This window comes from Hypanus sabinus, unplaced genomic scaffold, assembly GCF_030144855.1.
Source record: "Hypanus sabinus isolate sHypSab1 unplaced genomic scaffold, sHypSab1.hap1 scaffold_382, whole genome shotgun sequence".
In the NCBI taxonomy this organism is placed as follows: Eukaryota; Metazoa; Chordata; class Chondrichthyes; order Myliobatiformes; family Dasyatidae; genus Hypanus; species Hypanus sabinus.
In genome coordinates this window covers 408,833-428,790 of record NW_026781273.1, presented here as the reverse complement: position 1 = coordinate 428,790, position 19,958 = coordinate 408,833, and the positions used below count along the sequence as shown (strand labels likewise).

The following is a 19,958-nucleotide window of genomic DNA, read 5'->3' as shown; positions in this document are numbered from 1 at the left end:
CACCCTGCATGGTCGTTACTGAGTAAAACCCCCTTTGGCAAGTATCACAGCTTGTAAACACTTTTTGTAGCCAACCAACAGTCTTTCAGTTCTTGTTTGAGTAAATTTCTGGGTTCACTCATAAGTAGCAAACTACTGACTGTGGAAATTACAAATGAGAATATTATTCAGGTCACAGAGCAGCAGTACTGAAACAGGCCCTTCTAGTCCATGCTGACCTGTTTTTGTTGTTACTGCCTGGTTCCAGCTACCTGCACCACAGCCTCCATGCACCTCCCATCCACGTCCTCACCCAAATTCCTTTTCAGTGTCTAAATCGAACCCATATCCTCCACTTCCACTGGCAGCTCATTCCACACTCTCACCAAACTCCAAGTGAAGAATTCCCCTTCAGATTCCCCGAAAATAATTTACTTTCACCCTGAACGTATGTCCAATGTCAGGGTGAGAGGGAGGACGGGGCACAGAGGGAAGACAGTAAGGGAAGGTGGTGGTCGAGTGCAGAGAGGGAAACAGACTGGAGAGTTTATACTTAATATCTTTCAGAAAAAGTAATTGTTTGAACTTACTGCAAACCTGCTATCCATACCCTGTACGTTATTGATCTAGATGACAAGTAGCAGTGTTTGACGTTCAAAGTAAATATTGTTATCAGAGCACACATATGTCACCACATACAACCCTGAGATTGTTTTTCCTACAGGAACACTTAGCAAATCTATACAATAGTAAAAGGATCAATGGAAGTTCAACTAGAGCATAGAATTCAACAAACCGTGCAAATGCAAATATATTCAAATATCAATGAATAATGAGAGCAATGTGGGTTAACCCTGGGGAACCTCACTGGGCTCGGGCCTCGAGTCCAATAAACAGCCTCCCACCATCACTCTCTGCTTCCTACCATCAAAACAACTGTGCATCCAGTGAGCCAGCTTTCCCTGGATCCCGTGTGATCTGACTTTCCACAGCAACTTACCATGCTGAACCGTATCAAAGGCCTCCCTGATGCCCATATCAGCCACGATCCTGGGACAGAGGTGTCACCGATCAGAGGGCACAGATTTAAGCAGAGGATGAAGAGGTTTAGAGGGATCTGAGGGGGAGATTTCTCACTCAGAGGGTAGCTGAAATCTGGAACTCACACCCCTCAGGTTTCCTTAAAATATATCACCTCACATCGTTAACATATAACCTGTCGCGGATCAGAACAAAGACTGCGTGGAGAGGGAAGGCGGGTGGGGAAGGGGGATGATGCGGGAGGGTGGCACAGCTGTAAGGGGTAAGGGGAGAGCAACTGCAAAATGGAGACAAGGAGTGTCTAGACTTACTATCTGAATACAAGTAATTGTTTGAACTTACTTGCTGAAAAATGCTAATTATACCCTGTACATTCTCAACGAAATTATTGACATAGATGACAAGCAGCAATGTGTAACCCTGGGGAACACCACTAGACACGGGCCTCGAGTCCAATAAACAGCCTCCCACCATCACTCTCTGCTTCCTACCATCAAGACAACTGTGCATCCAGTGAGCCAGCTCTCCCTGGATCCCATGTGATCTGACTTTCCACAGCAACTTACCATGCTGAACCTATTCAAAGACCTCACTGATGCCCATATCAGCCACGATCCTGGGACAGTAGGGTTACAAGTCAGAGGGCATAGATTTAAACGATGAATAAATTTCGAGGGATCTGAGGAGGAGATTTTTCACTCAGAGGGTGGCTGAAATCTGGAACTCACTGCCCGAGGTGGTGGTGGAGGCAGGTCCCTTCACAACATTTACGAAGAGGATGAGCATTGAATCTGCCGAGATACAGTCGGCTGTGAACCAAGTGCTGATAAATGGGACAAGTGTAGACAGTGAGTGGATGGTCAGAACAGGTATGGCCGGCCAAAGGCCTGTTTCCGTGCTGTGTGATCCACCACTCCGGACATGGTAAATTAACGATGGTGGCACCGCAAGGCATTGATTTCAAAACTCCACACCCCTCTCTAACCTGAAGTAAACCAAACTGCACCCCTTTCTCACCTCTGTGAATATCTGTTTCTGTCAAGGTAGCATAGAGATTGGTCACTTCTGCTAAACCACTGGCAATTGATGAAGTTCCCGTGTCGTCTTCCATTAATGCAGCTGCCTTACATCTCTGTCACTCTATTCCAGCTGCTACCATCCGGGAAGCAGTACCACAGCATAAAAACCAGGACCAACAGGCTCTGGGACAGCTTCTTTCACCAGGCCATCAGACTGATGAACGTACTCTATATTACACTCTGTTTTAATTATTATAAACTATTATAAATTACAATGATTGCACGTTGCACATTTAGATGGAGATAATGTAAAGATTTTTACTCCTCATTAATGTATGAAATAAAGTCAATTCAACTCACTTCCTGATTCCGTGCCTGACCTGCTCGCCTCTGGGTATCCTCCGTCAACAAGCTTCTTCCTCAGTCACAATCTGTGAGGTTACACAAACAAAAAAAAAACATAAAATGATCTATTAGACTGCTCCTGTATCCCTTTACCCCTGAACATGTTCTCCTGTTAAAACTCTCTCCTCAGCCCCTTCCCGATTCCCTTTCACTTTCAGAATCCCGATATGCCAGCATATCCGAATTCACTGTAAGGACATTTATACCTCACAGGAGGATGTGGAAACCCGTGTCCTCTGATGCACAGGTCACTGACACACCCTCCCCCTTCCCAATCTGCACTCGCAGCCCATGATGGAGACAGCTGTCCTAGACTCTGAGACTCTGTAACACACAATCTTGTAACTCATAATCTTGTGAACAGCAATCTTAGACAGTCATTAATATGAAGAGTGAATTGTTCTTTCCTGAAAGGACACGCGAGCTAAGCTGTCTGATCCAGTTCACCAGATCGTCCCTTGTTTACAACTTAATTTGTCTCGGGACCATCCTCCCCGTATCACGGAATGTGCAATCATCCCACTTTCACCCAAAAGAACCCAACCCGCCTACAAACCCACACCCACACTCCACTCATAACCTCTACCCACACACACAGACAGAGCCCATTCTCCCCAAACACCTTGGAGAACCACAAGAAATTGACCCTACAGCCCTGGCTCGGTCGCAAAGTTAAAACCGGGGCTGAGGAGAGCCTGGAGCTCACAGCCACCCGGTAGAGCTCGGGCCAGGCCCTTTCTCACTGCTACCGGCCCCCGATTTACACAAACCCGACATCAGCCTCTGTCTACCGCCGCTCGGACTGTCACAGACCCAGTGTTGCGACGCTTAGTGTCGGCAGCGCGCCTGCGCGTCTCCCTATGGTCCAGACTCTGGCCGAGGGTTCCCACAGCGCCACCACTGGCCAGAGCCGGAGGGACAGCGCAGAGAGCTCGGCCGTTCGGCTCTTTCGCTGGGACACGCCGAACTCCCCATCAACTCCATCCAGCTGGAATGTAATAACCATCAAATATAATTCCTGTCAGCGATTAGCTGTCTGAGTGATTCGATGACTTTTAGAGGAAGGGGTATCTATGGTCCACATTGTCAAGGTGTTAGTTTACCAGCATACAAAGACGCTGCCGGAGGAACTCAGTGGGTCGGGCAGCATCTGTGGAGGGAAATGGGCCGTCAACATTTCGGGCCGAGACCCTCCCTCTGGATTGTGAGTGGACGGGAAATAGTCAGAGAAAAGAGGAGAGGGGTGGGGATGGGGCAAGAGCTGGGGAGTGAGAGGTGGATCCAGGTGAGGGGGAGGTGGGAAGGTGGAAATAGTGACAGGGGTGGGAGGTGAGTGGTTGGAGCAACACTGGATACAGAAGATGGAAATTAATTCCATAGGTGATGAACAAAGAGGTTAGAGAGTATTTGTTATAGAGAGTGCAATAAAGGTTCACCAGACTGATCCCTGGGATGGTGGGGTCATCTTATGAAGAAAGATCAAATGTGATAACCCTTTCATTTAGAGAATCGAGGACTGAAAGGTGAACGCATTAAAATGCACAACATCATTCCCGGTTGAACCAGGGATCCCAGTCTCTGAAAAAGGTCGTGGACTGTCCGAGTTTGAAATGTCTCCACTCCGAGGGCGGTGAATGTTTGTAAATCCCCACAACAGAGGGCGGTGAAGACTCAGTGATCGTCCTCACATAAAACAGAGAACAACAGATGTGTGGAGACCAAAGGGAATCGAGGAAATGAGGATCCGGCAGAAATATGTGGTTGAGAAGGGAGAACAGCCACTATCTTGTTGATGGTTAGAGGGGCTGAATGGCCTTCTGCTGCTGTTTCTCACTTAATGTTTCAGTGTTCCTGATCGGTGATGCCGGAGGAATATAAATAGAAATTAGTGTTTATAGACATAGTCTGATTTAAATGAAACTTGCACATTTCTGGTTTGGGTCTGAATTGTGTTTCGGACCGCGATGTGAGTCGAAACTCTTAACTTTGAGAGCTCTGTGACCTGGGGCTAGAGGGAACGGGACCGGGGAAGATATGGTGGGAAAAATTAAATACGTATCTGGTTTAAGTTTGGAAATAATAAAATAATATGGGAAATGCGACGGTGGGCAGGGCAGTGTGTGAAGGGAGGGTTGCCGTCACCGGATCACGTGGGAGGCCCACCACTCGTCACGTGATCCCGTTTTACCGCAGATCGGAAGCATCTGCGGATTTTTCTGAGGCCCCGCCCACCGCTCGATGACGCAATTAACACATTGCGCATGCTCACATTCCCGGGCTAGTCCGTGCTGTTTTTTTCTTTCTTTGTGAAAGCGGGTCGGCGGTGAGATCGGGATGCGGAGGGGGTTCTCGCCGTCTTGGACGGGGTGCCGAAGACACTGCGGGGCAACACCAAAAATGTTCTTTCGGTGAGTATTGAAGCCGGTCCCGATCGGGGAGTTCTGACGTTGGGTAGTGAGTTAACTTTCCCGAACTCGAAACAAGAGAAAATCTGCAGTTGCTGGAAATGCGAGCAACGCGCACAAAATGCTGGAGGAACTCAGCAGGCCGGGCAGCATCTCGGAGAAGAGTACAGTCGACGTTACCGGCCGAAACCCTTCGGCAGGACTGGAGAATGAAAGGTGGGGGAGGAGAAGGGAGAGAGAAACACAAGGTGATCGGTGAAACCTGAAGGGGGAGGGGATGAACTTTCCCGAACTGGCGGCCTCGCCTCGCTTCCTTCACAGAATCTGCCGGGGTCAGTCCGGGTTGTGAGACCTTCACAACGAACCGTCTGAGATGAGCCGCCGCTCAGCCCCTGTTGTTCTGGTCCTATTAGCAGGATGACGTAAAACATATTTCCATATTGACACTGACGGAGAATTGTACAATTTGTGTTCCGTGTGTTAACTGAATGTACTTGCCTGTGATGCTGCCGCAGTGTTTCTCTGTTCCTGTACCTTCCCGTACTTGTGCACTTGGCAATAAATTCAACAGGTCCTGCGAAAATTCGGTGAGATTTGATTAGTGATAATCAACTTTGCAGCTCGGTCGGTGGAATGTTAATGCAGACACTGTTAAATGCAAAACCCTGAACAGTGTTAATGATCAGAGGAATCTTGGAGTCCGAGATCATCGCTCCCTGAAAGAAACCGCACAGATTGATCGGGTGGTTAAGAAGGCAAATGGTGTGGTTGTAGCGGTGTGCTATAGGCAGCGCTAAAATAACGACACGGGAGTTGGTAAACTGCAGTCAAAGATAACTTTATTCGAACTCAACAGCCTTGCTTTAAAGCCTCCTTCAACCCGCCCCCCGTGGGCGCGGATGCTCCAAAAGACACGTACTCACAAACCCTCGTAGGCTATCTCCCTTAGCCGGAACGCTGGCTAATTGTGAGCCGGTTCGGGTGTGCCAGGAAATGGGTCGCCACATGGTTGTATTTATCATTGAGTTCAAAAGTCGGGAAGTTATGTTGCAGCTTTATAAGATTAATTAGGCCACATCTGGAGTGGTTTATACAGTTGTGGTCGCTATCATTCTCTGAAGGATATCGGGGCTTTGGAGCGGGTGCAGAAGAGGTTTACCAGGACACTGCCTGGAATAGAGGGCCTGAGCTACAACGGGAGGGTTAGGGTTAGGCCACATCTGGAGTGGTTTATACAGTTGTGGTGGCTATCATTCTCTGAAGGATATCGGGGCTTTGGAGCGGGTGCAGAAGAGGTTTACCAGGACACTGCCTGGAATAGAGGGCCTGAGCTACAACGGGAGGCTGGACAATCTTATGTTGTTTACTCTGGAGCCGTGCCGGCTGGGGTGAGACTGAATAGACGTTTAGAAGATTACCAAAGGATTAGAAACAGTGTCTCAGAAAGTCTCTGACTAACCACATGATCAATGCCTCTCATAAACTTATATACCTCTTTCAAGTCACCTCTCATCCTCTGTGACTCCAAGGAGAAAAGGCCGAGTTCACTCAACCTATTCTCATAAGGCATGCTCCCCAATCCAGGCAACATACTTTTAACTCTCTTCTGCACCCTTTCTAAGATTTCCACATTCTTCCTGTAGTGAGGTGACCAGAATTGAGCACAGTGGAGTGTGACCAAGGTCCTATATAGCTGCAACAAAAACTCTCGGCTCCTAAACTCAACACACAATTAATAAAGGTCAATGCACGGTAGACCATAGAGTCAACCTGCATATCAGACTTGAGTGTCCTATGGACTCGGATCCCAAGATCCCTCTGATCCTCCACACTGTGAAGAGTCTTCCCATTAATGCGAAATTCTGCCATCATGTTCGACCTAACAAATTGAACAACTTCAAACTTATCCGGGTTGAACTCCATTTGGGTCTTCTCAGCCCAGTTTTGCATCCTTTCAGTGTCCCACTGTGACCTCTGACAGCCCCGCACACTATCCACAACACTCCCAACATTTGTGTCATCAGCAAATTTACTAACACATCACTTCACTTCCTCATCAAGGTCATTTATATAAATCACGGCGATCAATGGTCCCAGATATAAGTATACTGTAAATTTCTATTATTTTGTTTTTTTTTCTTGTATATCATGTATTACATTGAAATGCTGTTGCAAAGTTAACAGATTTTACATGACATGCTGGTGATAATAAACTTGATTATGAATCTGAGTGGATAGACAATACATTTTTCCTGGGGATTGAAATGTCTAATACACTTAAGGTGAGACCAAATGTAAGCGACGTTTGTGTCTTTCCACAGAGTTTTGGGAGCTGGACCCTCTGCCTGGGGTGGGAGACCCCACTAGTCACGTGATCCTGTTTGCCCCTCCGATTTATCCGCAGATGTACAATATCTTCACGCATGCTCACTGTTTCCGGGTGGGTGGTGTTTTCCTTTCTGCTCAGCCTTCAATGTTTAACGTTCAGTGAGTTTTGTTCATAGTAACAATTAATAGAAATGTTTGGTTCTCCTTTTTATTGTTTATCGGCTTCATTATCTTTGATGTTAAAGTTAGACATGTGATGAGAGATTTATTGGAAGAAAATCCCCAAATGGAAGCAAACCATGACTGAAGACGAGTGAAACAGCCCGAGGATTGAGAACATCAACTGGAGAGAACCCAACTGACTTGGAGATTCCATTGATTCAGTCAGGAGAAACTTTGGTGAGTCTCATTTACTCAAACACTGGTCCTTTAGACATTACATAGCTGTACAAAGGAAGGTAGGAAATAGTTGGAGTGAGACTGTGCCCAGAAGATCCAGTTATGCCTCTGTCAGACCCAGTTACAATCACTCCAGGTCTGGTAATGTGCTTCCAGCAGCCCAGCCCTTTGAAACCACTCCCATTCCCTCACAGTGGTCACTCAGTTCAAGATCTCTCATCCTCTGATGTAGCTTTTGGTCAGTTCTGAGTGGGGAGAGGGAAAGAGAGGGGAGTGTTTATACTGACTATCTTTCAAAAACAGTAATTGTTTGAACTTGCTGCAAACTCTCTCCCCATACCCTGTACTTTCTCAACTAAATTATTGACATAGATGACAAGTAGCAATGGGTGTAACCCCAGGAATGTTACTAAGCACGGGACTTGAGTCCAAGAAACAGGCTGTCACTATAACATTCTGCCTCCTACCAATCGTCTGTTTGCAGACTCTGGGGCTCTGTAACAAACTCAATGTTAACAGGAAGATTAGTCAGTGATTAAGATGATGAGGGAATTGTGGCCTCCTGAAAGGACACGTGAGCTGATCTGTCTGATTCATTGGACCAGATCCACCCTCGATGATAACGTAATTTACCCCTTGCCCATCCACCCAGGTCATGTTACTTCTGATCACCCAGAGTACCCCAACCACCCTCTGTCCCGCCAGTGGCTCCAAACCCTTCTGACCATTCACCCCACACCGACTCACTGACAGGCCCCCTTCACTCACATCCACCCTCCCAAGCTGGAGGGGAACCACAACAAACTGATCCCGCAATCCCGACTCGGGCGCAAATCTAAAAGACTGGAGAACCTGGTGGCTCCAGCTGTCTGGATCGATCCAAGCCCATTCCCACTGCAACCGGCCCTCGATTTACACAAACCCGAGATTAACTCTTTCCTCACCGCTACCTGAACATGAGAAACACCAGCATCACCTGGGGTTGGCATTGCACTGTGATTTGCTGTAGGTCCTCGTATGCTGTGAAACTCCCCACTGTTGGACATGTAGACCAGAACCGTATACGTTAAGACTCCCCACTGTCAGATATGTTGACCAGAACCGTACGTGTTAGAGCTCCCCACTGTCGGATATGTTGACCAGAATCATACACAGTAAATGTCAAGGCATGGAACCATAATCCCACGGTGGATTTGTTCAGTGACATGTGAACATATGTGATTAACGACCCTGCAACTGGGGACTGAATAAATAGTTAGCCTAACAATTCTAATCAGACACACCATCTTCTCACCTTTCTCCCTCATCCCTGTCTACGTACCCCGTTTCCCTCACCACTCCTCCTCACAGTCCCTCTTCATCCTCCTGCCCTCTACTCCAGACCTCCCTTTTTATTCAGTCTCTCCCTTGCCATCTCGCCTCTCCCTCACCCCCTTCCATATCATCGCCCCCTCAATCATTCTTGCTTCCTCCCCACCTCTACGCTCCCCTTCACTCTTCTCTATCTGCCTCAGTGACACTGCTACTTGACCATTCTCTCACTCTCTTTCACCTTCTGCCTTCCCCTCTCCATCTCCCCCTCTCTCATGCACCCTCTCACTTCAATCAAATTTGTCTCTCTCACTCAGTCACCTCCACCACTCTGTAACCTCCATTTCCAGCTCTCGCCCTCTCTTTCTCTCTCCCTGCATCCCCCCTCCCCCTCTCTCAAACACTCTCCTTGCTGGCTCCTGTATCCCACATTGTCTTCCCCTCTTTATCACCCTCTAAATCTACCACTCATCCCACATGTTCTCCCTCTTTGCTCCCTGTCAGTCCTCCTCCTAACCCCCACCCCACTATCACACCCCGTGCTCACCACCACATCCGATACAGTGGTATGTAAACAGCTGGGCACCACTGGTCAAACATTCTGTTACTGTGAATAATTTAGTGTGTAGAAGGTGAACTGATCTCCAAAAGTCTTAAACACGAAACATTCTTTTCAACACTTTAAGCAAAATTAGTGTATTATTTCTGTTTTGTACAATTTTAGAGTGGAAAAAAAAGGAAAGGAGCACCATGGATAAGTTTGGACACCCCAAGAGATTTGAGCTTTCAGATAACTTTTACCAAGGTCTCTGACCTGAATTAGCATGTTAGGGCTATGGCTTGTTCACAGTCATCATTAGGACAGGCCAGGTTATGCAAATCACATAAATACCCTGTCTCTTCAAACCCTATTCCAACAATCAGCAGCCATTGGCTCCTCTAAGCAGCTGCCTAGTACTTGAAAAGTTAAAATAAATGATGCTCACATAGCAGGAGAAGGCTATAAGAAGATAGCAAAGCATTTTTCAGGTTGTCGTTTCCTCAGTTCACAATGTAATTAAGAAATGGCAGTTAACAGGAACGGAGGAGGTCAAGTTGATGTCTGGAAGACCAAGAAAACTTTCTGAGAGAACTACTCGTAGGACTGCTAGAAAGGCAAATCAAAACCCCCATTTGACTGTAAAAAAACAATTCAGGAAGATTTAGCAGACTCTGGAGTGGTTGTGCACTGTTCTACTGTGCAGCGACACCTGCACAAATATGACCTTCATGGAAGAGTCATCGGAAGAAAACCTTTCCTCCGTTGTCACTACAAAATTCAGCATCAGAGGTTTTTCTCACATTGAGGGAGAGTTTGTTTTCTTGACACCAGACAGATGTTGTTCAGACCTCAGACAAAGTCAGCAATCAAATGCTTGAGCATGGTGCGATAAATGTGTTGAGCTGTGGAAATCATGATCCAAGAAGCATTGTAGGAAAGCCAGATAAGCCCAGGGCATGGAATTATGATATCGTAGGCATTACTGGGAATTGGTTGCACCCAACAGTCTGAGGGATTTAGAGGAACAAATTTGTAGAGAGTTCACAGACTACACCAAAAAACAAAAGTTGATATAGTAAGTGATTTTAACTTTACATGGGACTCCCATACTGTAAAAGGACTAGATGAGGTAGAGTTTGTCAAATGTGCCTCAAGCAGTACGTAAAACATCCGGCGTAGAAGTGTGCAATAAGCTGTTGGGAAATAATCCAGGGCTGGTGACAGAAATTAGTGTATGGGAACACTTCATGTCTAGTGATCCTAATGCCATGAGATTCCAAGAAAATATGGAAAAACAGAGGCCTGGACTTCTCTTGAGATTTTAAATTGGAGAAAGATCAATTTTATGGTCTTTGCAAGGATTTGACAAGTGTGGATTGGAACAGGCTGTTTTCTGGCAAAGGAGTACTTGGTGAGTGGGGGTTCTTCAGAAGTGAAATTTTGAGTGTGTAGAGTTTGCATGTGCCTGCCAAAATAAAAGGTGAAAGGTAACTGGTGCAGGGAACCTTTGTTTTCAAGAGATATCGAGGCCCTGGATATTTTGTTCCTCTAAATTCCTCAGGCTGTTGGGTGCTACCAAGACACATTAATGACTACAATATCATATTTTCACACCCAGAGCTCATCTGACTTTCTTTAGTTGTCTTCTCTTCGTTTCTAAAAGCTTATTTACCCTCTCTTTGGCTTTTATGTTGGTTTTGGATTCTCATTTCAGCCAAGGTTGAGTCCTCCTACCTTTCCAATGCTTCCACTTCTTTGGGATGTGTCTATCACTCAGCTCCCGAGTTGCTCCCAGAGACTCCAGCCATTGCTGCTCCATCATCACACCTACCAGGTTCCCCTTCCAGTCAAGTTTGGCCAGCTTCTCTGTCACAGAAACATGGAGAAGGTCAGAACAGGAACATGCCCACTCTTGACGAACAGAATGGTGACCTATACAGGAGACAAAATAGATGGGGGAGGTTTTAAATAGTAGTTTTGCATCTGTATTTACTCAGGAGATGGACACAGAGTCGATAGAAGTGAGTCAAAGCAGCATCAACTTCATGGACCTTGTACATGTTACAGAGGTGGAGGTGTTTGCTGTCTTAAGGCAAATTAGCATGGATAAATCCCCAAGGCCTGACAAGTTGTTCCCCAGGACCCTGCGGAAGACAAGTGCAGAAATTTTCGGGGTCCAAGCACAGATATTTAAATCATCCTTAGTGACAGGTGAGGTACTGGAGGATTGGAGGACAGCCAAGGTTGTTCCGCTGTTCAAGAAAGGTTCTAAGGATAAATGAGAAAACTTTATGTTAGTGAGCTTGACATCAGTAGTGGGAAAGTTATTAGAATATATGTGCAGGAGCTGGATATGTAAGTATTTGGATAGATGTGGACTGATTAAGGATAGACAGCATGGTTTTGTGCATGGTAGGTCATGTCTAGCCAATCTTATAGAGTCTCTGGAGGAAGTTTTCAGGAAAGTGGATGAAGGCACGGCAGCTGATTTTTTCTCCATGGGAACTTGACAAAGTCACATATGGGAGGTTGGTCAAGGAGGTTCTGTCACTCAGCATTCAAGATGAGATAGTAAATTGGATGAGGCAATGGTTTTGGGAGATATTTAAGGAAAGGTACGCTGCAACCGGTGTTTCTCCAGTTAACGGACGATTTCCCTCCATGCCTCTCTGGCATCATGGGCAACCGCGTACGAGGCAAGTTACAGCAGTGGTTCCAAAGAAATCAGCAGCCCGTACCCCAGCTCCCCTGGAAAGTGTCCAGGGGAGCTGGCTCGATTCAAACTCAGGTTCATCCTGAAGTCTGGCACGGTTGCCACTGTGCCACCAGCCAGATCCGGAGATTTCTTTTCAATATTGTTATTGATTTTCTTACATAAAAGAATACCGAGTAACTTAAGTGTGTGTGTACATATATACTATATAATATATATATATATATATATAATATACATATAATATATATAATAATCTATAAAAATTATAAAATGGTACTAAATACAGTATATTAGAAACTGTATATTAGAAAAAATCTAATCCGCTACCAACAAAAAGCTGCTTGGTAAAAAAAAAGAAAAAAAGGAAAAACATTCCTTATCATTATAAATAAATAGATGATAATATTAGCCAACATCCGTATGTAACAACAAATCAAATGCTTTGAAAATAATTCAAAACTGGTTCCCATTATGTTTGAAAGTCTTTGATTCAGAAATTGAACACCAAATCTGTTCTAAATTTAAGCATGATGTAACATCACGTAGCCACTGATCAGGTATTTCCAAAATCATATCTTGCCCTCCAACATTACCAAATAAGGCAGTCAAAGGATTAGGCTTAAAATTAACTTTAAAAAGTGCAGAAAAGTTTTGAAATACTTCCTTTCAGTATTTTTGAAGACTCGGCCATATCCGAAACATATGAATCAATGAAGCTACTCCATAGTTGAAATCTGTCAAAATAGGGAGACATATCTGAATAAAAATGAGAGAGCTTATCCTTAGTCATATGGGCCCTATGGACTACTTTAAATTGTAGGAGGGAATGGCAGGCATATAACGATGAAGTATTAACCAATTTAAAAATTTCATTCTAGATGTTGAAGTCTGCAAACCTTGTTCCCAGAGATTTTTAATTTTGTCTAAAGGAACATTTCTCATTCTCAACAGCAAGCCACAAATATTGGATATTGAACCGTTCTGAAAAGGTTTCAGATTAAAAATTACATCTAATAAATTTTTATCTGGACTTTTTGGAAATGTATGCAATTGAGACTGCAGAAAGTCCCTAATTTGCAGACATTAAAAAAAAATAGGTTTTTGGTAAGCTCTATTTAGCTGAGAATTGCTCAAGCGAAAAGGCTTCCTCCAACTAACAAATCCTGGAAGCAGTTAATACCTAGTCTATCCCATTCTTTAAAAACTACATCAATCAAAGAAGGGTTAAAAATAGTTAGAAAAAATAGGACTTGATAGCAAATGTCTCATTAAAACAAAATATTTTCTAAATTTTATCCAAATCCTCAAAGTATGTTTAACTACCAATCTGTCAGGTAGTTTACTTAAAGATAAATGAAGTGAAGATCCAAGAAGAGAAATAATAGAGAATTTATGAACAGAATTAGCTTCTATAGAAACCCAAACAGGACAGTCCTCATGGTTAATATAGTATGACCAAAATGTGAGGTTCCATATATTGCCTGCCCAGCAATAAATCATAAAATTTGGTAAAGCTAAACCTCCATTCTTTTTTGCCTTTTGAAAATGAAATTGATTTTGTCTAGAAAGTTGATGTTTCCATATATAGGAAGATAGGGGAGAGTCAAGAGAATCAAAATAGGATTGAGGAATAAAGATGGGTGAGGCCTGAAAATGGTATATAAATTTAGGTAAGATTCATTTTAATAGAATTGATTCAGCCAATCAACGATAATGAAAGTGGCAACCATTTTGAAAGTGTCCTTTTAACGTAACTCAATAGAGTGAAAAAATTCCTTTAAACAGTAGCTTATAAATCTTAGTAATTATTACAGCAAAATTGATTTCTTATAGATTTAAAAGCAAGGTTAGTATGAATGGGTACCAAATTATTCAAAGGAAGAAGTTCACTCTTACGTAAATTTAGATTATATCCTGAAAATTGGCTGAAACAAGAAAGTAAAGAAAGCACAGAAGTTTTGACATTAGAAATATAAAGTAGTATGTCATCGGCATAGAACAAAACTTTGTGACTAATACCTCACCTTAATATCCCAGTGATACCGTGAGATACTCTAAAGGCAATAGCTAAGTGTTCTAAGGCCAGATCAAAGAGCAATGGACTCAAAGGGCAACCTCAAAGGACCAGACTGGATTTATTAAAGATTAATATTCTCATTTCCCTATTCGTCTTTTATTAAATGTCATTTATTCTCCTTCTAAAGAGACATTGGAATGTGTGACATCCTTAGATGCTGAGAAGGCCTTTGATTGGGTTGAATGGAATTATCTATTTAAAACATAAGAAAATTTAATTTTGGGCCTGATTTTATTCAATGGTTTAAATTATTTTATTTATATCCTTCTGCTCGGGTTTTAACTAATTCTCAGAATTACAAGCCATTTATCTCCAATGTTGAACTAGACAAGGTCAGGAGATATTTACATGGCATTAAGTCTATGGCACTTTAAATTAATAGTACATAAAAGAAAATCCCAGCTGTATGTCAACAAAAGCTACTTGCGTGAGAGTGTTTCAGTTACTGTGGAGCCAGGCACCCATGCAGCTCAAGGGGAATGGGGAATACTACCAATGGAGAGAGTCAAACTGAGCCAAGTAACAGGCTGGAGATGGCAGAAATGCCCCATACTTATAGAGCATCAGAGAGTTTGATGGTCATTCCAGATACCAACACTGTGACCAGTTAGAAGATGATTTCTCTCTCCAGCTTGCGTTGAACCATACTGTAACAGTGTGAGCTCATCTGAAATGTTGTCCTTCACCCACTGATGAATTTTTAAATCTTTACAGGTTAAAAATGACAAGGAATTTGTCTATGGAAATTCAAACATAGCACCCCAGTTTTGCTGTCTCGGTCTAGATATTTAAGAAGTGGAGCAAGGGATTTACTCGATCATCCTTCCTGCTCATACTGTGGAGAGGGATTCACTTGGTCATCTGACTAACTGGCACGCCCATCATTTTACACAGGGGAGAGGCCATTCACCTGCTCAGACAGTGGGAGTGCATTCACTCGGTTATCTCAACTGAAGGTACTTAAGCAAGTTCACACTGGGACAAGGCCATTCACCTGTTCTGTGTGTGAGAAGGGGTTCAGTCGGTCATCCCACCTGTGGACACACCAGTCAGATCACACTGGGCAAAGGTTGCTCAACTGCTGAATTTGTGGGAAAGTATTCACTCAGTCATCTGATCTAATGGCTCACCAGCAAGTTCACACTGGAGAGAGGCCATTCACCTGCTCAGACTGTGGGAAGGGATTCACCCGGTCATCTCACCTATTGAGACACCAGACAGTTCACACTAGGCAGAGGCCATTTACCTGCTCAGACTGTGGGAAGGGATTCACTCGGTCATCCCATCTGAAGGTACATCAGTTAGTTCACACTGGGGAGAGGCCATTCACCTGCTCAGACTGTGGGAAGGGATTCACTCAGTCATCACACCTATTGAGACACCAGACAGTTCACACTAGGCAGAGGCCATTCACCTGTTCAGACTGTGGGAAGGGATTCACTCGGTCATCCCATCTGAAGGTACATCAGTTAGTTCACACTGGGGAAAGGCCATTCAGCTGCTCAGTCTGTGGGAAGAGGTCCACTCGGTCATCCAACCTGAAGTTACATCAGCGAGTTCACACTGGAGAGAGGCCATTCACCTGCTCAGAATGTGGGAAGGGATTCACTCAGTCATCTAAACTGAAGTTACATCAGTTAGTTCACACTGGGGAGAGGCCATTCACCTGCTCAGAATGTGAGAAGGGATTCATTCGGTCATCTGACCTACTGGTACATCAGCGAGTTCACACTGGGGAGAGGCCATTCACCTGCTCAGAATGTGGGAAGGGATTCACTCGGTCATCTGACCTACTGCAACATCAGCGAGTTCACACTGGGGAGAGGCCATTCACCTGCTCAGAATGTGGGAAGGGATTCACTCGGTCATCTGACCTACTGAGACACCAGTCAGTTCACACTGGGTAGAGGCTGATCACCTACTTAGACTCTGGGAGGAGATTCTCTCGGTCATCTCACCTTTATGTGCATCATTGAGTTCACACTGGGGAGAGGCCGTTCAACTGCTGTGAATGTGGGGAAGGATTCACTCTGTAATCTAACGTTGTGACACACTGCCGGGTTCAGACTGGAGAGAAACTTTCAATAAGCTGCATGCTGCATATTTGTTCATCACCATTGCTAAATGTAATTTCAAGAGGGACTCGTAAATTATTGCTGCTGATCACCACACCCAGTTCTGCACCCTGGTCACTGGGCATGGGAGGAGTTTCTTCTGCTGCACATTCACCTTTAATGGACTGGAGTTTAATATTCTGGATATGAGAGAAATAAGTCAGTTTTATTTAAAACTGTCTCCAGTACTTGGTGAATTTATAACACACCTAGCGTACAGTAGAGAGCCAACTCAGGCTGGCTGGATGGTGCCAGTGACTCTGTTCCAGGACAGTCATTTTCATTTTTTCAACTTTTTTATTGATTTCCAGTAAAAAATATACAAATCAGTGGAAAGGTTTAGCAAACAGAGAATACAATAGACATATAAAGAGCAATAAAGAAAAGTATATATTGTCAAAATCAGATAGGTTTAATGTTATGCAGTTATATATACAGTATAATAAAAAAAAACACAACTCCTCTTAACAAATCGTTAAAAAAATTGGAAAATTTTATTTATATGCAGGAAAACAACACTAAACTAAATTGGAACAAAAAAAAAGAAAAGAAAAGAAAGATTGGGCAGTCCAATTGAGGATAAAATTAGAAGAAAAACAAAGAGAAATGCAACCTTCCAGTCACCTCCAAACTTTCACGGATAAGGAGTTTCCCGAAAGAGAATAAAGAAAAAATAAATTAAATCATATGAAAATATTGAATAAAGGGTGACCAGACTTGCTCAAAATTAAAAGATGTATCAAACGTCCAGCTTCTAATTTTCTCCAAGCTCAGATATGACATAATGAAGGTGAGCCAATAGAAAACAGTAGAGGATTAGATTCTTTCCAATATAACAAGACAGTACTCCTAGTCAGTGAAGTTGAAAAGGCTATCACATGCTGAGCGGAAGCAGATACTCTGCCTATTTCCTCTGGAATAATCCCAAAAATTCCCGTAGGAGAAATTGGGTTGAACATCCACATCTATAACTTTAGACAATATTCTAAACACATCTCTCCAAAAATTATTTAAGCTTATACATGACCAAAACTTATGAGTTAGAGCAGCTACCTCTATGGTATATCTGTCACAAATAGGGCTTATATTAGGAAATATATGCACCAATTTATCTTGGCCCTATGTACTATCTTAAACTGAATAGAGAGTCAATTTAGGCCTGCTGGACCCTGCCAGTGATTCTGTCCCACGAATCCTTTTAAATCCTCCCCTGTTGTTCACCTCGTGTTCCCCCTGTAGGATGGGTTCCAAACAGTCACCACTCTGTGGGTTAAAAGGTTCCCCTTGAATTTTCTCCAGACAGTTGAGCTGGCTGCAGTTCTGTCTGAGATGTTCTTTGCCCCTGAAATCTCTGAGCTGAGGAAGAATGACATTTGGATTTACTCTCCTTATTCATGGCTCATTTCCTCATTATGGGTCATTTCCCGTGCTTCTGAAGGGTTGTTAGAAGACATCACTGTTCTCTAAAGACTGAAAGCAGAATGAGAAAACATTGGTTGGATGTTCAAAGGAGCAGGGTCAGAAACCAGAGGTGAGTCTGCACAGGGCAGAGTTTGGGGCTCTGGACGATGGTCGATGTAAGAACGTATCACAAAGAGAAGGAAATCAGCAGCTGGGTGTGGCAATAAATGACAGAGTAGTAACATTTGGAAGCTGATTGACAGAGAAAATAATTTGTCTGACCAATGACACAAACAATACCTGTGGTGAGGTGCTCCACTTGTCAAGGAACGTGTGTGTTCAGAATTGTTATATCTATTGAGGGATTTGCTTGTTTATCCTGTAATATTATATCCGGATGGTTATTATGGATTGTCCTATCTGTAATAATGTATCGATTATCATATATATATACTGTGAGATTTTGACTAAGTGGATCAGGCTGGAAATAATTGTACCTTAATTAGGTTAACATGGTCATTCATCCGTTTGTATTTTAAAGCAAGATTTTGGTGAATGATATTTGCCACTTGATTGCAGCTGCATAATTAATCAGATTGAGTTCAACTGCCGCAGGATCCTGGAATGTGTTGGATTGTGTCTGGTTTCTCTTAGCATTTTCTGCATTGATTGCCTTGTTTGTATTGTATGTATTTTTGATTTTTTCCCCCGCTTTTGTTAACCACCTTGTCCTGTATTTCCGCAAGGAATCCTTCTGTTTCTGGGAAGAGGTCTCCAACTCTCAGTCAGGTGCTCGATATTTCCTTTTCACCATCTCATCTGCTCAGATCATTGGGATGTCTCCCATGGAGGGTCATACTCATTCCACTAGTTCATGTTTTCTTCCACAGTGATGATTCGTTTTTCTGAGGTAGCTTCTCATTTAAGTTTCCTGGTCTGTATTTCTTATCACAATTGCATATACATATATGGAGTGCTGAATCATGTTCAAATTCAATTGTAATCTAAGATGATGGCGCGACGGAGCTTGCAGCGGCCATTCCGGAGCTGATTATCAGTTATTTGTCAAGCGGGGTGCCGTGCGCCATCATAATCGGGTGAAAAACGGACGTGGGAGCACGGAGGAACATCTGGAAATCTCCAGAAGACCACTTTCGTTGCTGCTGCTGCTGTGCGGTCCGGGACTCAGCTGGGAAGAACAGGCACCCAGTCTTCGGAGTCGCGTTGGCGGGGCCGTCTTAATACGCTCGGCAGAGGATGGTGCTCGGAGAAGCTGTGCCGGAGGGGATGGTCGGAGGCTTGGAGCTTCGCCGGACATGGAGTCCGCTGCGGTCAGGTCTCTTTCACTGTGTGCTGTGTCTGCGAGGCTGAGTCGGGCGGCGCCGTGGAAGCCCTTCTGCCGCCTGCGTGGGATGGCGAGTCTGTCGGGACCCTGGGGACTTGTGGAAACTCTGTGGTGGTTTCTGTTGAACTTATAGTCCTTTAACATCTTTGGACTACTTTTACTGTGCGCATGGTCTGTTTTTTTAATGAATTATGCTATTGTTTGCTATTGTTTGCACTGTTGTAACTATGTGGTTTTGTGCAGGTCTTGTAGCTTTAGTTTTTGGTCTTGTTTTGTCTGGTAGCTTTGGAGCTCCTTTCCGGGGAACGTGCTAAGATAGTAACGCGATATTAATACGCAGCAGCCTCTCCAGACTCTGGATTGGGGATTGCCAAACGTTATGTGGATTTTCCGGTGTAGTCTGTTTTGTCCTGTGCTTTTGTGATATCATTCTGGAGGAACGTTGTCTCATTTTTTTTAACTGCATTGCATTTGTGGTTTCTAAATGACAAACTGAATCTGAATATAATAAAGTGTTTTGATTTACTTTGTTTATTTGTGCGTGGCTCATCGGAGGATGTTGTCCGTTCTTTCATAAGTAGTTGTGTGTTGTGTGTGTTGTTTGTGCTGCTGTTCTTTACAACCCGGCTTGGAGAAACCTTGTCTAGTTTGTCGGAGTGCATGTGTATTATTAAATGACAGTAAACTCGACTGGAGTTAGCTAGGCCACACCAGCCTCCGAGAAAAACATAGACTGACTGCCCAAACCATGTTCAAACAAAAGAAAGGTGAGGAATCTCAGAGTCTATATCCTCACCTAGACAGCCAGTGCCCAGGCAGGAATCAGGTCTGGACAAAGTTTTCCCGTCTTTGTGACTCCTTTCCTTGACGGCACTCC

The 19,958-nt window shown here is 43.9% G+C and overlaps 1 protein-coding gene across 2 annotated transcripts; it reads left to right on the top strand.

Moving 5' to 3' along the window:
* The first annotated feature begins 4,715 nt into the window (after window positions 1-4,715).
* On the top strand, window positions 4,716-19,608 carry LOC132388694 (zinc finger protein 239-like). 2 transcript variants are annotated; one of them, XR_009510315.1, is made up of 4 exons: window positions 4,716-4,852; window positions 7,171-7,576; window positions 14,936-18,646; window positions 18,746-19,608. XR_009510315.1 is itself a non-coding variant. In XM_059961069.1 (3 exons), exon 3 carries the CDS (start codon window positions 15,343-15,345, stop codon window positions 16,126-16,128), a length of 786 nt encoding a protein of 261 aa, XP_059817052.1. In that variant the 5' UTR covers window positions 4,716-4,852; window positions 7,171-7,576; window positions 14,936-15,342; the 3' UTR covers window positions 16,129-19,608. The 2 variants fall into 2 exon arrangements, 1 of the variants encoding a protein (XP_059817052.1); XM_059961069.1 differs by having other exon boundaries at window positions 14,936-19,608.
* The last annotated feature ends 350 nt before the right edge of the window (window positions 19,609-19,958 follow it).

What these genes read in the sequence shown, in the direction of transcription:
- LOC132388694 (XM_059961069.1), top strand. Translation starts at nt 15,343, where the DNA reads ATGGCTCACCAGCAAGTTCACACTGGAGAGAGGCCATTCACCTGCTCA.